This window comes from Parasteatoda tepidariorum, chromosome 5, assembly GCF_982258835.1.
Source record: "Parasteatoda tepidariorum strain Cologne lab strain chromosome 5, Ptep-v5.0, whole genome shotgun sequence".
Taxonomy (NCBI): Eukaryota; Metazoa; Arthropoda; class Arachnida; order Araneae; family Theridiidae; genus Parasteatoda; species Parasteatoda tepidariorum.
The window spans coordinates 41,206,895-41,229,178 of record NC_141759.1 but is presented as its reverse complement, the minus strand read 5'-3'; the positions used below and the strand labels follow the sequence as shown (position 1 = coordinate 41,229,178).

Here is a 22,284-nt window from a genome sequence, read left to right as displayed (position 1 = left end):
TGCCACCGTTTTCATTTCACTCTTTTTTATTGCCTAATTATTTTTTATTTAGCGTGAGTAGAAAGTTCAATGACAGAATTTTTAGTTTAAAAATACCGTTAATGAAGTAGTTCAGTAATTGTTTGCGTTATCAATTAAGAAAAAGTGTTTTATGAATGAAACAATTAGAGCCAAATATAAAAATAGCCAATTAATTTTAAAAATAGAAGGATTCTGTTCTTATGTTTCTTATTTTAGATTTATTTAATTTTATGATAAATTAAAAAAGGACTAACCTGTTATTTAAACTTTTATGATCGTTTGTTTCAATTTTATTGTAGTCTTGATTTAGCATAATATTGAATTAGATTGGTGTCCTGCGAAAACCTCTGTTAAGCTTATTGGTTAAAAATACACTTGTGATTATTGTGTTTGAAATTTTATGAATAAGAAATCATGTTAATTAGATACAAAATTGTATCGAAAAGTATAGATCATGTTTTTTTTCTTAATTTATTTTATAAATTTTTCGGTGTTATTTCTATATGGCCTGTTTCCCCATTTTCTTGAAGACAATTTAAGTACCGCAATAAAAACAATTTGTGAGCTTGTGGATATTTAGTAAATTTTATTGTTTACTTAGCTACTTAAACTTTAAATAGAAAGCTTTTTAAAATTTTTATATCTTGAGAAAAGTGCATAGCGTGCAAAATAATGCACTTTATAGTACACTCCAAAAGCATTTTTTTAAAACTTAGTTTTCATATAATTTAATAACTTATTGTTCCTTAGTGTTATGAGAAAAATATCGATTTGTTTTAAGTAAAAACAAAGATCATGTAATTTTTTTTAATTAAAAAATATATTATGTTGCTCTCACCCAGTTTTTTCTCTTCGCAAATTTAATTATGTTCTCAAATTTCTCTGTTGTAAAATTTATTTTTACTGTATAATGTATATAAACTTATCTTTAATTTTTTAAATAAATCCTTGAACTACACTTGTTTCTGAATTAGTGCCTACAGGTTTTGAATTTTTATTCAATGTATGAATGATTTCTAGTTTTTTTTTTAAATTAATTAAATTAGATTTAAAAGAAATAATAAAATTTCTTGTGCTAATAATAGTTTTTTCCAATTTTCGATTGCAGTAGCGTGCGGAGAAAAAGGCAAAGGAGGTCTCCAATCGACGATTAATGGGCACTAAAACTTTAAATCTTTTGCTACTTTTATTAGAAAATAAATATTTTAGCACCAAAATATTAAACTAAACAAAATATTTTAAGACAGTAAAATATGGTTTTCAAGCGAATTTAATTATAAATCTTTAAATCATTACAATTCAAAATGTTCTTTGCATTTCAAAAAAAATATTAAGAATGTTTTTTTTTTCTTTCTTTTTTTTTGAAATAATAAATATTTGAATAATTACCTTCATTACGTAAAATTAAATAATTTTTTTTAAATGAAATTAGTTTTTTTCCCTTCCTTACAGTGATTATATATTACCTTTACAGGGCAAGTAATCGAGGTGTTTGCCCCTGTGAATTAAACACCCTTGCTCACCACTGGGAAAAAGGGTTCACGTTTTGGCCACTCACAAGGCCTCATTTGTCCCCTGGGCTGCATATTGTACACTCTTAATCTACTCTCTCATTTACCAATTACCTACGTTATCATTATTCGTATTTCAAATCCATTGCCATATCACAGATTTTCCCCCATCGGCATTCGATGTGTTATCGTTTATGGTAGACCACATTCTGACTGGCCACCTTCAAATTAGATATTCTTTTAATTGCATCATACGTCGACTAGAGTGAGTTAAACGATCATTACCTGTCACGGTGACTTGCGATATATCGTCTGAAATAGTGGCCATTATGTGGGCAATTACGTTGATATCCTTTCAGATGGGGTAGAATACTTGCCCATGTGTTTAATTGAGATGTCGTGGAATTTCTTGCTGTAATTGCGGCTTCTTTAAATAATCCGAATGTTCTTATGTGTGTCATTAAGACAAAAGTTTCTTCACTCGGCTGAATTTTGTCTTTCTCCACGCTTCAAGATCATTGCAGATGTTACACAATGTTTATTTTCGTCCTTGGAAAAGGAGCGAAGGGTCCTCTTCCCGTTCTCAGTGAAACCAATTGATTGTTCTAAAAATTGGACCACTCTAATGCTGAGAGCTGTAAATTGTATGGTTCGTTTAAACTAGATGTTTTTACACTGTTGATATTTTAGTGGCTCGCCGATTGCATACAGTTCAAAATGAAAATTCGAAACGGAAATTAAAAATGCTGTAGAATGACTATTTAAGTTAATTAGTATTCCATCAGTTAAGGCTGCTTATAAAAAGACTAATTGATCTGTGTAGTGTATAAACAAAACACTAAACTGGCTAATTTGGTCTAAGTACATAAAATTGAAAACACGAATTTGTATGACAGATCAATATTTGGATACTTTGGTGATTTAACTACAAATATTTCGCGTGATATTGATGCTTTAGTTAACGAAATCAATATCATGCCTTACATTAAATTGAAATGGCATTCATCCCTTTCGGAATGTCAGTATTTTTTTTAATTCACCATTGTACTCTAGATCTCAGTTTAATCATTCTGTCTATTTCAGACTATATTAAAAGAAAAAAAAGAGGATAAAATAGATTGATTTTTCTTAAATTATCTTAACGAAATATTTTTATGTTATTTATCTTTATTTACATCTTATTTTGTGAATTAAAAGCTGAAGTAACTATCTGGAATAACTAAAAGCTGAAGTAATTAATGTATGTATATAAATAATTGGACTTAATTGTGACAATTTTGGGATAAAAAATCACTAATTACCCATTCTCACACTTGTTTCTAAGGGGACGATTCCCGCTCTCTAGTAAGTTTTGACTTGTAACCGAATTTTCTGGCCTTTTTATAAAATTTTTTTTAGAATGATGTTACTAATTTTTGTTAATTTTTTTTTTTTCGAAAGTGAATCTGAATGATTTCAAATTTTAAATTAGTAGCTACATTTTTGTTTAAGTCTTGCTTGTTTGTCCTAAACTCTACAGTTTAATTCTAATCAATTTCTGGTAAAAATTGGTTTTGTAGTTAAATAAAAACGCGGTACAAATTGTTTTAAATGGAAATATCTGAAATCCGTGACAGATTAAAGTTTTTTTTGGTTTTTTGATAAACGCAATTTTTTGAAAACTCAATAACACAAACTAGACCTCACTACCTGCGAGTTTTCCCAGACTCAAGGGATGAGGATTGAGTAATTGAGTTTAATATTTAAAATGCTTCTTTTAGAAAGACATTTTAAGTTAAGAATTTTAATGCCTATTTGTATGTATTAAGATACTTGACTGTTACTTTTTAGACTGAATTTATTTAACGGCATAGAATTTGTTTGTTTTTAGCTTTATTATAATTTTGTTTCTGGAACTTTCCTTGTCATTATTTTTTTCATGTGACCAACAGAATTTCTTTCCTTATTTTTCGAAGTGGGGTGAACACAAATATCACTTCGGTGTTCTTAACTTGAAAAGCAATGAGAAGTCGAGCTTAAAGCAATTTTGTGTTCCTATCTATTTTTATTTACTCAAGTTCCCATTCTGTCTATCACTGATAAACTGTCTGGGGCAGAATTGGTTTTTTAGAGCATTTCAATCGATTGGAAAAAGTTCTTCGCAGTCAAGAATAGAAATATATATTCGTTATATATATAGTTAAATACAGACGAAGAATTATATATTTTTATGACTTCAAGCTAAATAAGATTTTCTTCTCAAAATTACCCGTTGTTTATTAGAAATTTTTATCGTTTTCGTCGACCTGTAGTTTTACTATGGAATGGTTGGTTAGCTTTTGCGAGAATTTAATGAGTCGATGCCATTGAGAAGTAAGTAAATTCCAGACGCTTATTTTAAAAACAATACAAACTTCAGAAGATGCACGACAAGCCGTTTTTCGATTAGGAAGTTTAATTGACCGTTTCTGAGCATGGCTTTTTTTTGTACCACTTTTACTCACTTTGTGTTTACTAATTTGCGGTTTTCTTCTTTTGTCTCACATTTGTTTCCGTCGCAATTGCTTCATTCAATTGGTAATTTAAATCCTGTTCCTAGTTTTTCGTTCTAAAATTGGTTCATAGTTCGTTAAGTAGTACCATGAAAGCTTCATTATTTTTCTTCTTTGGAACGATTTGTTTTTGTCCTTGCCAGGTATTTGTGGGATAGTGTTTTATTATTAGAATCATTGATTTTTTTCTGCCATGTATGAGCAAGGAATAAATTTGCATAGCAATTCTATAATTTTTTTTAATGCGTTTATTTGAATGTCTTCAGTTCATCAGTTAACTGAAGTAAAAAGAGCTCTTAATAAAACTTTCTGTTTTAATTTATCTATGCGAATTTATTATTTTCTTTCAGAAATCGATTTTGATAACATTTGTGAGAAGAATTATAGAAATAAGAAATAAAAATTCCTGCTTTCTTTTATTGATTTCACTTTTCTTATATTTATTACCTTTGCAACAGCGTTCTTTATATGGTAATTAAAATCTTGCTGCTAGTATTTTTTTAAATTGGTTTAAATTTCTTTCTAAAATTAGTTTTAGAGTTCGCGAAGTAGTACCAAGAGAGCTTCTTTATTTCTTTGAAACAATTTCTTATTTTTGTCATTGTTAAGTATCTGTAATTGTGATTTAGTTTTTCATCTTCTGTTCCGATTTGTGCATTAGTGGGATAGTGCTTTATTACTTAAATTATGCATTTCTGATATGTATGAGTAAGGAATAAATTTGCATATCAATTAAATTTTTTCTAACAATCGTGGTTTTTTCTGATCTATTTCAACTTTTTTACAGTATTAATTTTATAATTAGAATCCTGTTAGTAGAATTCCTTAAATTAGTTTAGAGATTCATAAGAAGTAACAAGAAATCATAGCTATTTTTTTGACCTATCTCTTTTTGTTTTCACCTGGTATATGTAATGATTTTTTCTCAACTTTAACACCAACTTGAATTGTGGGATTTCAAGGCTGTTTATTTATTAAAAGAGGTTTAATATTTTTATTCTAGATTTCTGCATCGCATGTAACATAATTAATATAGGTATAAAATCAATTCTAAATGTTTCTTTAATAGTAGTTTCTAATACTCGCAATTTCATTCGTAACAGATCATAATGAAGCTGTTTGTTTAAATTTATTAGTACGAATTTATTGGTTCTTCAGAATTCAATATCGATTACATTGGAGGGACGAATTTCGAAAGGAGAAAGAAAAGTTTGAAAGTTTCCTTGAAAAAAAAGGTGTTCCTACAATTGTGGTTTTCTTCCTGCAGCACCACTTCGATTTTTTCTATTTGTTCCCATCGCAACAGCATATATTGAATTGGCAATTTAAATTTGCTCCTACGTTTTCGTTCTTAAATTGGTTTAAAGTTCGATAAGTAGTAAAAAGAAATGTTCGCTTTTTATTTGGAGCAGTTTCTTGTTTTTGTTCTTGCCAGGTATTTGTAATAGCTTATATTTTAACTTTTGTACCAATTTGCCTTCTGTGGGATTACAGGCTTTATTAACATAATACCTAGCGTTTTTAAAAAGTGCTTAAAGGTGCTTTTTTCATTGGGTGTTTTTAAGAAGTGCTTAATTTTCCCTTTTCCAAAATTAGATTTTTTTCTTTACCATATCAATTTTTGCCTCGAATTACGCAAAAAGCGTGTTTTCCACATTGTTCTATTCAGCGTTTTTATAATTCATTCCACCACAATCTATTTCGTCGTACCATCGGTCTGTAGCGTATGAAAGCGCCAATCATTTTATGAAATACTTGCGGGTTCGTATACTGAGCTGGATTCGGTGGGAAGGATTCAAGCATTCTCATGAGCAACTCTGCTGCATTTTGCAAGAGAAATAATATTTTTAATTAATTATTAAATTAATTATTTATAATTTTGAATAATTTTTTTTACATAATTGTGTAAACTAATTATAAATTTAAAAAATTGAAAGATTCACTCAATATTGAATGTATTTAAAATTGTGAAATTGTTTTTATGGTGGCTAATTTAATCACGAAACGAATTCTTTGTCAGAAACTAGTTATTTTATCATGATCATGTTAGAAAACTATTTTGCATTTTGTTAACATATATATATTTGAAGAACTTTCAACAATATAAAGGGAAAAAATTATTAGTGCGCATATCCTAATTATAATATTTTTTAAAGTGCTTAAAAATATTTTTTGAGTACTTAAAAGATGCTTATTTTTTGCTGAAAAATTTGACTACGCACCCTGACAGGGTGCGTAGAGTTTTTAAAAAGTGCTTAAAGGTGCTTATTTTCGATTTTCGTTTTATAAAAGCCCTTAAAGGTGCTTTTTTTTATTGGGTGTTTTTAAAAAGTGCTTCATTTTCCCTTTTTAAAAATGAGATTTTTCTTTTACTATGTTGATTTTCGTTTCGAATTCTGCTAAAAGACGCAGTTCACATTGTTCTATTCAACGTTTTCACAATTTATTCACACCCAATCTATTTCAGCGTGTTGTCAGTCCGTAGCGTATAAAAACGCCATTCGTTTTACATTATTCAAAATTTCATGATTTTTGACATTTGTCAAAAACAATGCCAAAAGTTTTTATTTTATACATGACGGTTAAACCAAGATAAATTTTCCAAAATTGCCTAATTATGATATTTTTTTAAAGTGCTCAAAAATATTTTTTGAGTGCTTGAAAAGTGCTTAAAAGGTGCTTATTTTTTGTTAAATAATTTGACTACGCAACCCGTTTGTGTAAGCCATAAAGTTTCAATTGCTGAAAAAAAATCAAAATATCAATCATAGAAAATTATTGAAAGAAAACTTCCCGATTGCGCGTAATCCTAAGTTATCCTCTCATAGCTTGTTTTCATTTTGATATGTTAAAAATTTTCTTTTCAGTATTTGCAACTTCACGGCTTACTCTAGATTTGTCTAATCCACTTTTTCTATAAATTTTAAATTAGTATTGGGGTAAAAGAGTATTTGCGATGAGAATTTTCTCCCGCGGTATAACGTCCTCTAAACGGATGGACGCGTAACTAATCATGAATAAAATTCTTTTAAATCTCTTTTGTTTACATCAACGGAATTTATTGATCGTTATTTCGAGTCCAATCTGACAAGGTGATTGATTTTTCGTTCTTCCACACTGACCGCGCGAATAAACGTGTCAAGGTTATAATTGACTACAATAACCAGCATCAACGAGCACCCAGCTTTCGAATAAATAATAAATAGATCCTTTAATTTAGTTTTATTTTTTTTTCTCCAACCAAATATGTAAATGTGATTAGATTTTTTGACCAGTAAAATTGCTCAACATAACGATGTCATATAATCGTTATTTAGTCAACTTAGTTTGCGGAAATTTTATACAAAAATAAAATTTATAAACGGAATTGATTTGCTGTAAAATATGAGTATTTTTTAAATGAGAAGGTCTCAAAATAGAGAAGAAAAAAAGCTTTATGCATTTAACACCCTTTGACGCAGATGAACACCGGTACTCCTGTTATATAGCTTTTTTCTGACGCTATAATTATTTGTATTACCAATTAAAAATATATATTTTTTAGATATAAAAACAGCTTAATAGTTACTAAAAAATCTGTTAGATTAGATTTTAGTGCAAATAAAATTCTGATAAAGTTCAAAAAAGTAGTTTAAACAAATTTTTTTTTTCTAGTCCTTATTCAAAAATTTACCAAAGTTTGATTTTGTAAAGTAAAGAAATTTCAACTATGTATAAGTAATAAGTATTTTTCTTAGATCGTAAGTGCAAATTTGAAAAATTATTGATCGGCAGAAAAAGACACCAGTGTTTCCTAACCATAAATTATTAACACGTTGAATGCCATGGGGGTCACCGGTGACCGGCACTGAATTTGTTAGTAGCGCCCGGGGTCACCAGTGACCGGCGAAACCAAGATTATTAGAAACACATAATTCGAGTAAATTTTTTATGCTTTTAATTTTTTTATATTGTTACTGAGCCGCGATTCCTCAGGGGATAGACCGTTCGCCATCCAATTAGGCGAACCGGGTCCGAATCCCAGTCGATACGAATTCCGCATCCGGCTTGCATCGACCACAGTGCTGGCGTGAAATAGCCTCAGTGGTAGACGGATCATGGGTTAGTCTCCTTGCCGTCAGGCTAACCGTGGGAGGTTCTCGTGGTCTTCTCTGTGTAACGCAAATGCGGGTTAGCTCCATCAGAAAGTCCTCCACGAAGGCAAATTTCTCCCAATACTCGATCCAAGAGTTCCCTTGTCTTCTGGATTGGGTTCAAAATTACAATACAAGGCTACGGAGTTTAACATTAGTAGTCGTAAACCCATAAAATTGGGTCGGCTGTTCAACGACGGTTATAAAATAAAATATTATTATCGTTACTAAAATGGTTTGAAGAAATCAATGCAATATAGAACGCACAAAAATCATTTTAGCCAGACGGGCAGGCCATGTAAAATTAGCGTTGGCATTCAACGTGTTAAAATGCTCACTAGTATATTTTTCACTTATTTTGACCTGAATTAATACTAATGGAAAAAATTATGAAAAATAGGCTTAATAAAAATTTCGCGTCAAAGGGTTAACGCATCAGATGTGTGTGGATGCCCAGGGCTTGTGCCTCAAAAAATGCTCTTAAAATGAGAAGTGTAATGACTGGAATACATTTTCTCCAAGGAAAGAAAAAGGAATGATAGAAAAATGTATCAATATTTAAAAATGCCGCCCGTGTTTTGGGCTTTCAACTTTCCGTTACATTTTGTTTTGCTGTGCAGAAACTATGACTTCGATATTTGAAATTACAATCCTGTACAGAAAAATGTGCGGAGAATACTATGGAACTAGTTGATATGTGATTATTAGTTTTGAGAATTGTTAACTGTTGAACTTGTAGTAAAAAATACAGTGCGGGTCGCTCTGCAGAATACAGAAATGCAACTAGAGTTGAAATTTGGTGTGATGAAAGTGAAATTTTTATTTATGAAAAGTTCTTTTTGTTTGTGAATTTTTTATCACTTTATTTTTGTTGCTTCATTTTACATTTTGTTAAACACTAAGACTTAGTCCGATTCCTCAGGGGATAGACCGTTCTCCTTCCAATGAGGCGGACCGGGTCCGAATCCCAGTCGATATGAATTCCGCATCCGGCTTGCACCGGCCACAATGCTGAGGTGAAATATCCTCAGTGGTAGACGGATCATGGGTTAGTCCCCTTGCCGTCAGACTAATCGTGGGTGGTTCTCGTAGTCTTCCTATCCATGTAAGGCAAATTTCTCCCAATACTCGATCCAGGAGTTCCCTTGTCTTCTGGATTGGGTTTAAAATTACAAGACTACGGAATTGAACATTAGTAGTCGTAAACCCATAAAATTGGGTCGGCCGTTCAACGACGGTTATTAAAAAAATAAAATAAAAAAAACACTAAGACTTGAAATTACAAAAGTGGCAAGACGTCTCAAAACTTTTCCCGTTCGACCCCCTCTCTGCATGCCACAATTTTGGTTCTTATAAAGCAATATTAAAATATGCGACAGTATATTTTAAAACTTTGGTTGCGAGAAAATTAAATGTCAAGACAAGTCGTTAATTAAATGTCCTTAAGGCATTATTTCATTTCTATGACAGCCAACCGTCAAATTCGAAATGAATAGTACAATTGCATTTTGCAATGTTACAAAACGTTATTCTGTGGCAATTTTTGATTGGATTAAGCATTTTTGTTCGAAAGCCATTAAAAATTAAGAGTTCTATTCTTAAAGAAATTTAGAACCCATTTAACTATAAGTAAATTTAATGGTTAAGTGCACACTATAGGAAGGTCGTATGCTAATGGTATTATTTGAAAAAAAGCTTCTACGTTTCCTCGTTTATTGAATATTTTTCGTTGTTTTAGATTTTTTTTCCTGCTACGCTTTTATAAAAACAATTTTTAAAATACATGCATGCATGGCTCGAAATTTCTATTTTTTTACATATTAACACATTATTACATCACATCCGTCTTTTAGAACTGTTCTAAAGTCGTTGTAAGCTCATAATAATTAATTTTTTAACGTTAATTTTACGTAAATTAAGTTATTTCTTTTAAAATTTATCAATGAAAGCGCTTATTCTTCTTATTAAGAATTTATGAAACCTATCTTTAATTAAATGTTTGTCACAAGGGTAATTTTTTTTAATAATCTTACATATTAGTTTTTGGTTGTTTTTCAATCATTTTTCAGAACATTTTCTTTTTATCAGCTTTGAACAGTCGATCCATTTTAGATTAGTGCTAATAATTAAATTTAAATATTTCATATTAATTAAATAAATAATTAAATTTAAATATTATCAAGTCATTAGCTTTGTGATTTTGAACCCACTCATAAACCAAGGAAACTACTGGATCAAACTTTGGAACAATTTCGCCATTTTGGAGGATGTTTTTTGAGTTAAAACTAACCCGCATTTGTTAAGTGGAAGAAAATCCACCAAAAATCTTTCACGGTTAGCCCAAAGGCAAGGCGACTAACCCATGATTCATCTATCGCTGGGGACATTTTTCTTCAGCATTGTGGGGCCCATTTTTTTCAGCAGCGAATGGGAAGCAGTATAGGAATTGATCAGCAATCGCTGTTAATCGAATCTGGGTCGCAATTTCTACGTAATTTAATAATAAGATTCAAAATAATAAATTGGATTTAGAATTTAATATAATTTTATCATGTGGTCTGTTTATTGTGACGGTATATAATGCTATTTTTTGTGCTTATTATGAAAATAAATTTTAACATTGAGATTAAAAAACTTATTTAATTGTCTTCTCGGTTTAGAAATTTTATAAATATCTTCCATTTTTCTTGTATAGGTCACTCATCGAACAACTGGACAAGTGATGGTGTTGAAGATGAACACCTCCCTGAGTAATCGAGCGAACATGCTGCGCGAAGTACAACTGATGAATCGCCTGTCTCACGAAAACATCCTCAGGTATGCTATCGTTTGCATTCGTGCTATTTCTGTTATAAAATAAAATCGTTCTTATCGTTTTACCTATTTCGTTTCAATCTTTTAAATTTCAATTCTTATCGTTTTCATTTTGATCAATATCATTAATCGAGCGAACATGCTACGCGAAGTACAACTGATGAATCGCCTGTCTCACGAAAACATTCTCAGGTATGCTATCGTCGTTTGCTTTCGTGCTATTTCTGTTATAAAATAAAATCGTTCTTATCGTTTTATCTATTTCGTTTCAATCTTTTAAATTTCAATTCTTATCGTTTTCATGTTGTTCAATATCATTAATCGAGCGAACAAGCTACGCGAAGTACAACGGACGAATCGTCTGTCACGAAAACGTAAAAGTACGTTATCATTTGCTTTCATGCTATTTGTGTTAAAAAATATTCTTTTCCCTTTGCATCGATGACTTGTCTATTTCGTTTCAATCTTTTGAACTTCGAATTCTTTCAGTTTTTAATTTTGTTCGTATATTATCCTTTCTTTTGGCTCAGCCATTGCATCTTCGTTACATTTTCTGTTGTCTGGTTCATGGTGCTCGTGACACGGGTTGTGCACACATCGACCTTGTACACCGAACAAATTTATTAACCCAGTCGGCTTCACCCCCATTAAGCTAACACTGCGTGTCCAAGTTTATTCCCTCCTTTTATTGACGCAATGCCACCCTTTCAAATCACGCAATTTCGCTGCAAACGGTCGAGCTGGCAGCACGTGTCCGTGGAATTCATTAGGCTTTTGTTGGCTGGAAAATTATTTTATGATTAGACGATTTGCTAATTTTCTATCACACAGTTATTAATATTTTTGTCAACAGAAAGTATTTATATATTTTTTGTGAAATTTATTGAAGACTGTTTAGAAAACGTTGCGCATTGAGGTATAACTCATTTTTAATTGACCTGAACGCATTAAAAACGCAAAAGTAGAGAAACCTTTCATGGTGCGAAGGGTTTTTAAAAAGTGCTTAAAGGTGCTTATTTTCCCTTTTCAAAAATGAGTTTTTTTTTTCTTTGCCATGTCGATTTTCGCCACGTATTACGCAAAAGCGTGCTTTTCACATTGTTCCATTCAACGTTTTCACAATTCCTTTCGGCGTACAGTCGGTCCATAGCGTATGAAAGCGCCAATCATTTTAAATGTTTCATGAAAATACTTGGGAGTCCGTATGTGCTTCTACTGAGCGGGGTTCGGTGAGATTATTGCTTTCTCATGTGCAACTCTGCTGCATTTTGCAACACTCTCTATTTCAGACTTCCTTTTCCACCCTCTGATATCAAACTTAAAAATCTCTTCATCATTTTATAACTGCTAATATAATCAAGAAAAGAGTTCTTTGTCAGGAACTAGTTTTTTCTCTCGTGATCATCTAAAGTCTTTGAAAATGATTTTGCATTTTGTTAATGTATATAGTGCTTAAAAATATTTTTTGAGTGCTTAAAAAGTACTTAAAAGGAGCTTATTTTTTGTTGAAAGCTTTTGCTACTCACCCTGCCTTGCCTCTTCAATATTTCGATTTTATTTGAAAATTAAGAAAGTGTTTACTACACAATAAACAGATTATTCTGTCACATGCTCTGCAGAGATGTGTGGCTTATTATGGAAAGTGAATATGGATCTAGATGGGGTAAATTGACTGAGACTGTCTTGGCCGGTAAACCGCTGTAGTGCCTATGAAGAAAAAGAATAATCTGTACTAGTGGGCTGCTCCCCCTGCTCGCTAACGCTCGCCAACCCCCCAAAATTGCTACGCAATCTTATATGGTTTGCTTCGCAAACCAAGCTTGCTTCGCTCGCTACTAACTTAGGTACATTGCAAATGCACAAAACTCTTAAGAATTCAAAACAATCATTCAAATCCATGTAACAACTTTTTTTTAAAAAAAAAAATTACATCTTTTTAGTAAATACTAAGTCATTAAAATAAATTTGAATTCAAATAAATGACATGTAATACGTTAAGCCTGGTAGAAATGTGCTATAGTATAAAATCTTAAGATAAAATTTCTAAAACTTACATCTCTTTAAAAAGGTTAAAATTTTGGCTATAATTGGGTATAATATAAAAAAAACACAACTACTTCCACTTAGTAGGAATAACATTTACCATGACGCAATGCTAAATTCTATGCCACTATCCACATAAATGTCACTATCCACATAAATCAATTATTAATCAAAAATCGAATATCAATTACTTTTCTTTGTAATGCAATAAAATCTGGCGAGCAGCTATTTAAACGATCAAACACTTCGATTGTTTATTTGTGGCTTGAAGTTAGGCTCGCAGAAAATTCCGTTCATGGGTTAAATTTAGTAGGAATAACACAACCTGTGACGTAGGCTATAGTATACCCAATTAAGTCTATTAAAAATTGAAATAAGTGAATTGCAATGGAAAAACCTGCATAAACAAATAAATTCTAGTAAAACATATAAATTCGTGATATAAATCAAAAATCGTCAAATAAATTCGTAATATATAAATTCGTGAAAAAAGCGCTTACGACAAAATACTAAAATAGAGATCTATCGACAAACACTACTCACTTCTGCCTAGCTTATGCTCTCTCTGGTTATTTCAGTTTCCGTTTTTAAAAGCGCTATATGTTGAGCCATCTCAGCCTATATTTGGCATGCGACATATTTAACGGCAATCATTGGTCGATTTTCTTGCGTTGCCATTCGGGGAGTTGTAATGAGGCTTTTTTTTATCGCCGTGTAAGAGAAATATATATACTAGGAGGCTCCGCCCCCTGCTCGCTAACGCTCGCCAACCCCCGAGAATTGCTACGCAATCCTATGTGGTTCGCACCGTGAACCATGGCTCGCTGCGCTCGCTCGCCAATGAACACAATGTTCTAGCACAAAGACATAGTATATTATCATCAAAGACATAGTATTTTATCATCAAAGACATAGTATTTTATCATCAAAGACATAGTATTTTATCATCAAAGACATAGTATTTTATCATCAAAGGCATAGTATTGTACTTATGTAGAAGAATTCTATCAATGTTCTTATTGGCTATTTAAAAAGTATATTAGGTATTTAGATTGTACATGGTGAAAAAATCAAAGCATTTGCTAAATGAGAAACATATTAGCAAAATAAATTATCAAATATTGCAGTTACTCACCTAAATTCAACAAAATGTGTATAATAAATTCATTCATAAATCAAAAAATTCTATGCATTCAATACAAACACTTAGACGTTTTTTAGACGTTGAGGTAGCTCCCAGTAGAAAAATATCAATCCAACAGCGGCCTTTTAAAGCATTCTCACTTCAATTAATTAATTCCTAATTGGGTATAATATAAAAAAAACACAACTACTTCCACTTAGTAGGAATAACATTTACCATGACGCAATGCTAAATTCTATGCCACTATCCTCATAAATCAATTATTAATCAAAAATCGAATATCAATTACTTTTCTTTATAATGCAATAAAATCTGGTGAGCAGCTATTTAAACGATCAAACACTTCGTTTGTTTATTTGTGGCTTGAAGTTAGGCTCGCAGAAAATGCCGTTCATGGGTTAAATTTAGTAGGAATAACACAACCTGTGACGTAGGCTATAGTATACCCAATTGAGTTTAAATTAAATATTATCATGTTTTTAGGGCATGAATCTGAATTGAACAACCTGATAATGCTCACTCTGGTTATTGTTTCCGTTTTTAAAGCGCTATATGTTGAGCCAGTTTAAATTAAATATTATCATGTTTTTAGGGCATGAATCTGAATTGAACAACCTGATAATGCTTACTCTGGTTATTGTTTCCGTTTTTAAAAGCGCTATATGTTGAGCCAGTTTAAATTAAATATTATCATGTTTTTAGGGAATGAATCTGAATTAAACAACCTGATAATGCTCACTCTGGTTATTGTTTCCGTTTCTAAAGGCGCTATATGTTGAGCCAGTTTAAATTAAATATTATCATGTTTTTAGGGCATGAATCTGAATTGAACAACCTGATAATGCTCACTCTGGTTATAGTTTCCGTTTTTAAAAGCGCTATATGTTGAGCCAGTTTAAATTAAATATTATCATGTTTTTAGGGCATGAATCTGAATTGAACAACCTGATAATGCTCACTCTGGTTATTATTTCCGTTTTTAAAAGCGCTATATGTTGAGCCAGTTTAAATTAAATATTATCATGTTTTTAGGGCATGAATCTGAATTGAACAACCTGATAATGCTCACTCTGGTTATTGTTTCCGTTTTTAAAAGCGCTATATGTTGAGCCACCTCATATAGATTTGCCATGTGACATTTTTAGCAGCAATCATTGGTCGATTTTCTAACGTTGCCATTCGGAGAGTTGTAATGAGGCTTTTTTTTTTTTTGGTGCCGTGTAAGAGAAATATATATATAGATTGTGTTGCTTTCTCTCGACAGTGATTCGTACTATTTGATCAGTATGAAAGCTCTTGTTGAATATAGTTATTTTCATTAGTGAAATGAATTTATTATTTAAATTAAATTAAATTTATTATCTGGTTCATCACTATTTAATTGGTGAGCAACAAATACGCATACTGATGTCTTAATTGCACTTAATTTTGATGCACAATATTAAGATTTCAATAATTACAACTAACTAACAAACAATTCAACTAACAGAATTAACAAAGTAAAGTCTAGCAGTGAACTGCTCTTAAAACATGGTTCTTAGTAGATTACTGAAGAAAAGCGTCACTGACTGTCAGTGAGCTAGTGAATGACCACTAAATTTGATCAGCTTGCGAAAGAATCGAGGGTCTCCGGCATTTGTCCTCGTCGCGTTAACAAAGCGAGAAAGGAGTGCCATTCCCTCTACAGCGGATCAAATCTGTGATATGTTTTAGGATCATCCTCAGGGATGTTTCTCAGACCTTCGCCATTGCCCTCTGTGCAGCTCTAGTAAATAAAGCACGTAATAAATAAAGCACTACTAATTTTATGGAAAGTAATCGAAACATTTCGAGATCAATCGAAACATTTTGAGATTTATATACCTAGCTTCTCAATATCAAGTAATGTGGAAGTGTAAATTAATAAATTATATTGGAATACATTGTAGCTACCTTTCCATCTCTGTAAATAAAAGAAATCGCGAAATATTTTTAATAATTAGAATTAAAAGCCAGAACGTTAGAGTTCTTGCAGAAAGATTTTCCTTTTGAAGAAAAAAATTACTTTTCTTTTCTACAGTAATGTACACGTTATATTTGAATCTCATGTGTTTCGATAATCACTTTTTGATGCACTTAATTTGCACCGATAGCATCGTAAATCGATGTAATGTTTTGATTGTATTTTCTGCAGTTATTAATATTGATTTTAACGTGGTTTTTAAGGCAATAATTCTATCTTATTTTAGGCAGTTATTGCTATTGATTTCTTCAGTTTTTATATCCGATGTTTTTTATACGATATTATTTATTACAACAACCTAATCTCGAAGCGAAACATGCATTTGAGGCGTCCGATTCGCGTGATTTCGTCGTCTATTTTTTTATCGCCAGATTTCATGATTTTTAATTATTTTTTTTTTTATTGTGATGATTATTTATAAGAGGCTAAGAAGGAAATAATTTGAGCTTTACCCCCCTCCCCCGCCCCAACAAAGTGCGAGAATATCACCCATAATATTAGAATAAAAAATTATATAGTTTTTTCTTTTGTAAACACATCTCTTTTGTTATTTTAAATTAATAACATATGTTTGTTATTATTAAATATATCTTGGATAGCTCGAAAATATTCTGCCACCATAATCACGGAACCGCTTTTAATTAATCAATCATGTAAATAAGTTATATGGTGCATCTGAACATATTTTTCATAAAATTCGCTCTTTGTGTACAGTGTTTGATTGGCTACCACAGCGATGAAACATTAACATTTTACTGTTATTTGCCTTTTTTAGATGGGAATTAACCTGGCATAGTTTCATGATCTTTAAGCGCGCCTTTATGCATTACTTGTTTCCGGTTTAGAGGTTCATCAGTATTCAAATAACCTAACAAGCTGAGCTAAATTTTGAAAAAGTTCAAAGAGGCTCACTATTGCTCTAGCAACAAGATCAGGGTGTGGACATAACCAACCTAAAACTCTTTTAATCATTAATTTTGTCTCTGAAAGCGGAGAGAAAAGAAAATAGGATAAATGAAGTTTCCTCCCTATACCTAGAATGTATAGTATCTCTTTCACGTCTTCAATTTGGATAATTTATGCTAAAAGTTCTAGAATACAGATTTATCTGAGGATAATTTTTTTATAGTATTCTGACCTAAATTAAAGGTTAATATTAAAAGCTTTGCTTTCGGAGTTATCATAAAATGGTTGGTTAAGGGGGAAAAAAACTTGCAATAATCGACGTAGTCTTTAAGAGTTGTTCTATCTTGAATAAATGAATTTCCATCAATGCCTGGGCGTTTTCATCAATTCGTTTGCTTTGTTTGATATTACAAAGATTGTAAATTAAATGGAAAATAAGAATTTTTCCCATCGTGACTCTTTCCAGGAAGCTGCCGTCTTAGAAGAGATGTAACCACTCTTTTAGAAAATGGCTTCTTTTTTTTTTTGTGTTTTGAAAACGATTCGTGTTGAAAATTGGCAGACGAAATGTTTCACTGTAACCATTTTGGTATTTGTTTTATTGGATAGATGACATATATTCGTGAGATTTTGACTTGATCAAGATGTATGCCATTTCGTCTCATCGATTGCTATCTGCTTTCTTTTTTTTTTTTTTAATGGGTTCTTTAAGTTATGTTTCGTGATCTTACGATGTTTTTAAGCAGTCTGAAAAGATTTGCTGAAAGTTTTTTTCTTTTTAGATTGATGAATGGAATGATCTGATTGATCGTGGGAACGATCGCTTTTGTCTTTCATTTCAAATGTAAATTGGATCGCTTGAAAACAATTGTTTACGAGCGTAAACGTAATAAATGGTTGAAAACCATGTTTATCATCAGTGACCCATATGATCTCTCCTTACAGATTTTAGTGACTTAATATCATCTAATATCTTACTGCGGATTGAATTATTTTCATGCCATCGTTTAGAGTAGTAAAGATAATTTAGATCAAATTTAATTCACTTAAATGGGTTAATATTTGTTCAGGACAAATACCCAGTCATAAATTATAATATATCAAACTATTGTCTAGCAAAATTGATAAATTTCCACTCATTGATAAATTTCCACTGATAAATTTCCACATAGACTTTGCCTATATATAAATAATATTTGAAATGAAATGAGAGGTACATTTTTTAGTTGCTTCCCAATTTCCCAATATTTTTAAGTCCATTAACTATCGACCTACCTTCCAGCCAAAAATTTATCAGAAAAAAACCCATATAAAATTCTGTTTTTCAGACTAATTTCAAGAAAAATAACTCCCTTATTATAAGATTTAAATTTCAAAATGTATAGGCACTAAAAGTGTTTTACTTTTTGATAATTCGACTTCGATTTTTCGACCTTTCTATAATTTTTTATTAAAATAAAATTTTGTTCGGATCTTGTTTGGACTAAATCGTTAAGTTTTCAAAATGGTTGCTCTTGTTTCGGCTAATGGGTTGAAGAAAATATTCTTTATTAATGTTTTTGAATTATGTTATTATATTTAATGAATTAGTAAATATAATATTTTTATACAGTAAAAAGTAGTAAAATTAGTTCTCTGCATAAAAAGGTCAAAACCTACTTTAATTCCGATTTATTATGAAGACTAAAATGTGCAAAACTTCTGTGGAAAATGTTATGCATAACATTTTGTAAATATTATTAAAGTATTTAAATTATTATCAATTGAAACTGATAAAAGAAAATCAATTAAATTTGAGTTTATAGCCTGCTAGGAAAGCAATTTTATTTTCTAGCAGTAGGGGAGAGTGGGGTCAATTGTAACAGGGTACGATTGTAACAGAGCTAAAATTTCTAGTGTCGGGTTCTAGATTTGGTTCCTAGGTGGCGCACAGGGTGTATTTAATAAATCTACATGTACACCCCTGATGGCAATCATTTTTATGTACTTTTGAAAAAGTTACATCACAAAAGATATTTTCACGCCACGCAAGTACTTTTTTTGGTATTAGAATATTATATTGTAACAAAGTAATTTTGTTTAAACAAATAAAAATTAGTAACCGAATATGTAAGTGGACACTTTAATTAACATTTCAATAAAAAAAAAGATTAGTTTTGCTAATTAACTAGCATTGTTTTTAACAAATGTAGCTGAAATGGCGTCTTGGGGACAATTGTAACAATAAGTAAAGGGACGATTGTAACAGCTGAAAATAAATAATCTTATGTTTACAAACCATTACTTAACTCTTTAAGAACCACCAATAGTTTCCTATATCATTTATATTATGTTGCATGTGCATTATTTTATTTGTCACCTTTCACAGCATAAATTAAAATTTTTAACCCCCTAAAGTTAAAAGTTTAACCCTTTAGGTTTCTGCTCATTATTATTTTTACTCCTAAAATATCACTACTATTTTGATCAATAATAAAATATATCACAACTATGATAATATGTATAATTAACTATGTTTTAGTTGAATTTATGAACTGTTACAATTGACCCCGTAAGTGGGGACAATTGTAACAACTGCACGACTGTCAAAAATTGTTAATAACTAATATAATAATATTTAAAATCAGGTATTTATTTTTTTTCTAGTAGAGGATAGTCTACTTTACTCGTCTGTCAATTAATACTAATAATATATTGGATTTTTTGTTAGTTAAAAATAGTTAAGTAAAAAATGTTACAATTGACCCCACTCTCCCCTACTTACTACCCGTTGTTAATAGTCCTACTTTGATTAATATCTTCACATTTTTTTTTATTTTATGACATTCGTTTAACAGCTGATCAAAGTTTGGGTTTACGACTACTAATATTCAACTACGTACTCTTATAATTTTGAACCTAATCTGGAAGACAAAGGGACTCCTGGATCTAGTATTTTATTTTATCACTGTCGTTAACAGTCGACCCAGTTTTGAGTTTACAACTATCAGTGTTCAACTCGGTAGCCTTGTAATTTTGAACCAAATCCAGAAGACAAGGGAACTCCTAGTTCAAATATTGGGTGAAATTCGCCTTCATGGAGGACTTTTTGATGGAATTAACCCTTATTTGGGGGTTGGAATCCACCTCTTTGGGAGGCGAACCCTCTATCCCTGCGCTCTATCCTAATTTCTCCAAAAAGTCTCAGGAATCCGCTAAAAGAAGATCGAACTTTTAGAGTTCTGTAGCCGGAAAAAAATTGGGAACTGCTGGAATAGAATATGGTATTGCTATCCATAAATGCGTTTGAAAAGTAAAGTGAAGTCATTTCCCTTTTTAATCATCTTACAAAATCAAACTGAGTTATTTATGAAGAATGTTACGCTTTGCAAAATTTTTACAATGTAACTTCCCCTAAAGGCATCCTCGATTGTTTAAAACTGTATATGAAAGTGTAGAGATTTTAATCTTCACCTTTCTTGTGCATCTGGCGGCTTATTTTAAACACCGCTTCACCTGTTTCAAATCTTAACCTTCCCATAGAAAAGAGAAGACCTTTTAAAATCTTCAGAAACCTTCTTTAGCCTTTATTTTCATGTAATTTTCTCACTGACCTTTTATAGAGGGTGTTACTTCATGGCCATCGAGATAAGTTCCTGTGGTGCTGCCGCATACGTGACGTAAAAGTCTTTGGACTTTGGAAAATAGAAGATCGAAAAAGGTCACTTCCAAAATATCATTCTAAATGTCGACAAGTTTGTCGGGCCTCATTATTCAAAACAGTCGTTTTTCTTTGACAAGCGTTGGAGGGAATTTTCAGTTAATTGAAGCGATGTTATTCTTTTCTTGAATGCAACAAATCGTGAAATGTATTTTTGAATTTCTCGTGTTGCCACTTAATGAGAAATAATGTAGTTTGTTGAAATTGCAACTTGCAAGTTTGTTGAAATTGGGTGTGGTGACTTTTATTTTTGTAAATTTTAACAAATTGAACGATAGGTTTTAATATGACAGCTGTAAAGTCATAAGTCAATGACAGTATCTTTACAATTATGGAGATTAAGAAAAAAAAAAGAACCTTTAAATGTTCTTTTCCTACCCCCTCATCCATAATTTTATGGATATGGTATGGGAAACTTTAATTTAAAGGTTTGGCGTTACTATTTTAAGGATATTGATATTTGTATTAGGTTAAGGATATTTGATTTGTGTATAAAAATGAATGCAGATTAGTAAAACTTTTAGTCCAAGCAACTCAGCCACATCATTTCAGCTAAGAAATAAAGTGCCTTAATTTGCATATTTTATAATTCAAAATTAGTTAAACTAGAATAATAGTGAATAATTATTAAAAATTATTTTTAGCCTAAAAAATTATCTTAGGATATATGAATTCTATAATTTTGTGCAAAAATTTTCGAATTAGCTTAAAAAGGTCTCGAAATATAGCGAAATTTGTGAAAAGTAAGATTAAAAATAAGCAAACTTCGATCTCTCTCGTAATCAAACTATTCGGATTAAGTTCCCCCCCCCCCCAACTCTATATTTTGGGGTCAAAAATCATAATCCGGCATCTCAAACCATTAAGATCGACTCCTAGTACGTGAAATTTTGATAATTATTATCAAAAATTATTCAGGATGTTTAATTTTTTTTATTCATTCATTCATTTATGATTTATTTATTTTTTTTTTATTATTTTTTTTTTTTTTGCATGCTGTACACTTATACAAAGGAAAGACTTTATTTATTAATTTTTAAACATTTATTTTTTTATCGAACTATAAATTTGTTGGTCGGTAATGATATTATCTGAATATCATTTGCTATAATAAGGGAGATCCAAATTTATAAATTGTAGTAGCAATATATCCTCCAACATTTGAGGTACTTGCGAAATAATTTTTTAAGTTAAAAGAATTAGAATTTTTGTAAAACTTCTAATAGAACACTTGGAGCAAAGTATGTCAATTTGTCTCTGTCCTTTTATATATATTTAAATAGTTTATCTTTAGTGGTAGAAAAAATTATTTTAATTTATTAAATCTTTCTACATTGCTTTTGCCAACACCAGGAAAAGTATTTTCGTAAACTACGGAAATTCTGTACTAGCGATAAGTAAGGACAGGTCCTGAAATTAGTTTACCCATTTCTCACGACCAGTTATTTATTTTTATAAAATAATTCGTTAGTCAAATGC

The 22,284-nt window shown here is 30.9% G+C and overlaps 1 protein-coding gene across 1 annotated transcript in view; it reads left to right on the top strand.

The window, feature by feature from the left end:
* LOC107438318 (uncharacterized) overlaps positions 1 to 22,284 on the top strand; it is a 127,480-nt gene that overhangs the window by 72,693 nt on the left and 32,503 nt on the right. Inside the window, exon 3 of the mRNA XM_071184923.2 lies at positions 10,892 to 11,013. Within this exon, the coding sequence (XP_071041024.1) occupies positions 10,892 to 11,013 (122 nt within the window). The remainder of the gene's footprint in view (positions 1 to 10,891; positions 11,014 to 22,284) is intronic.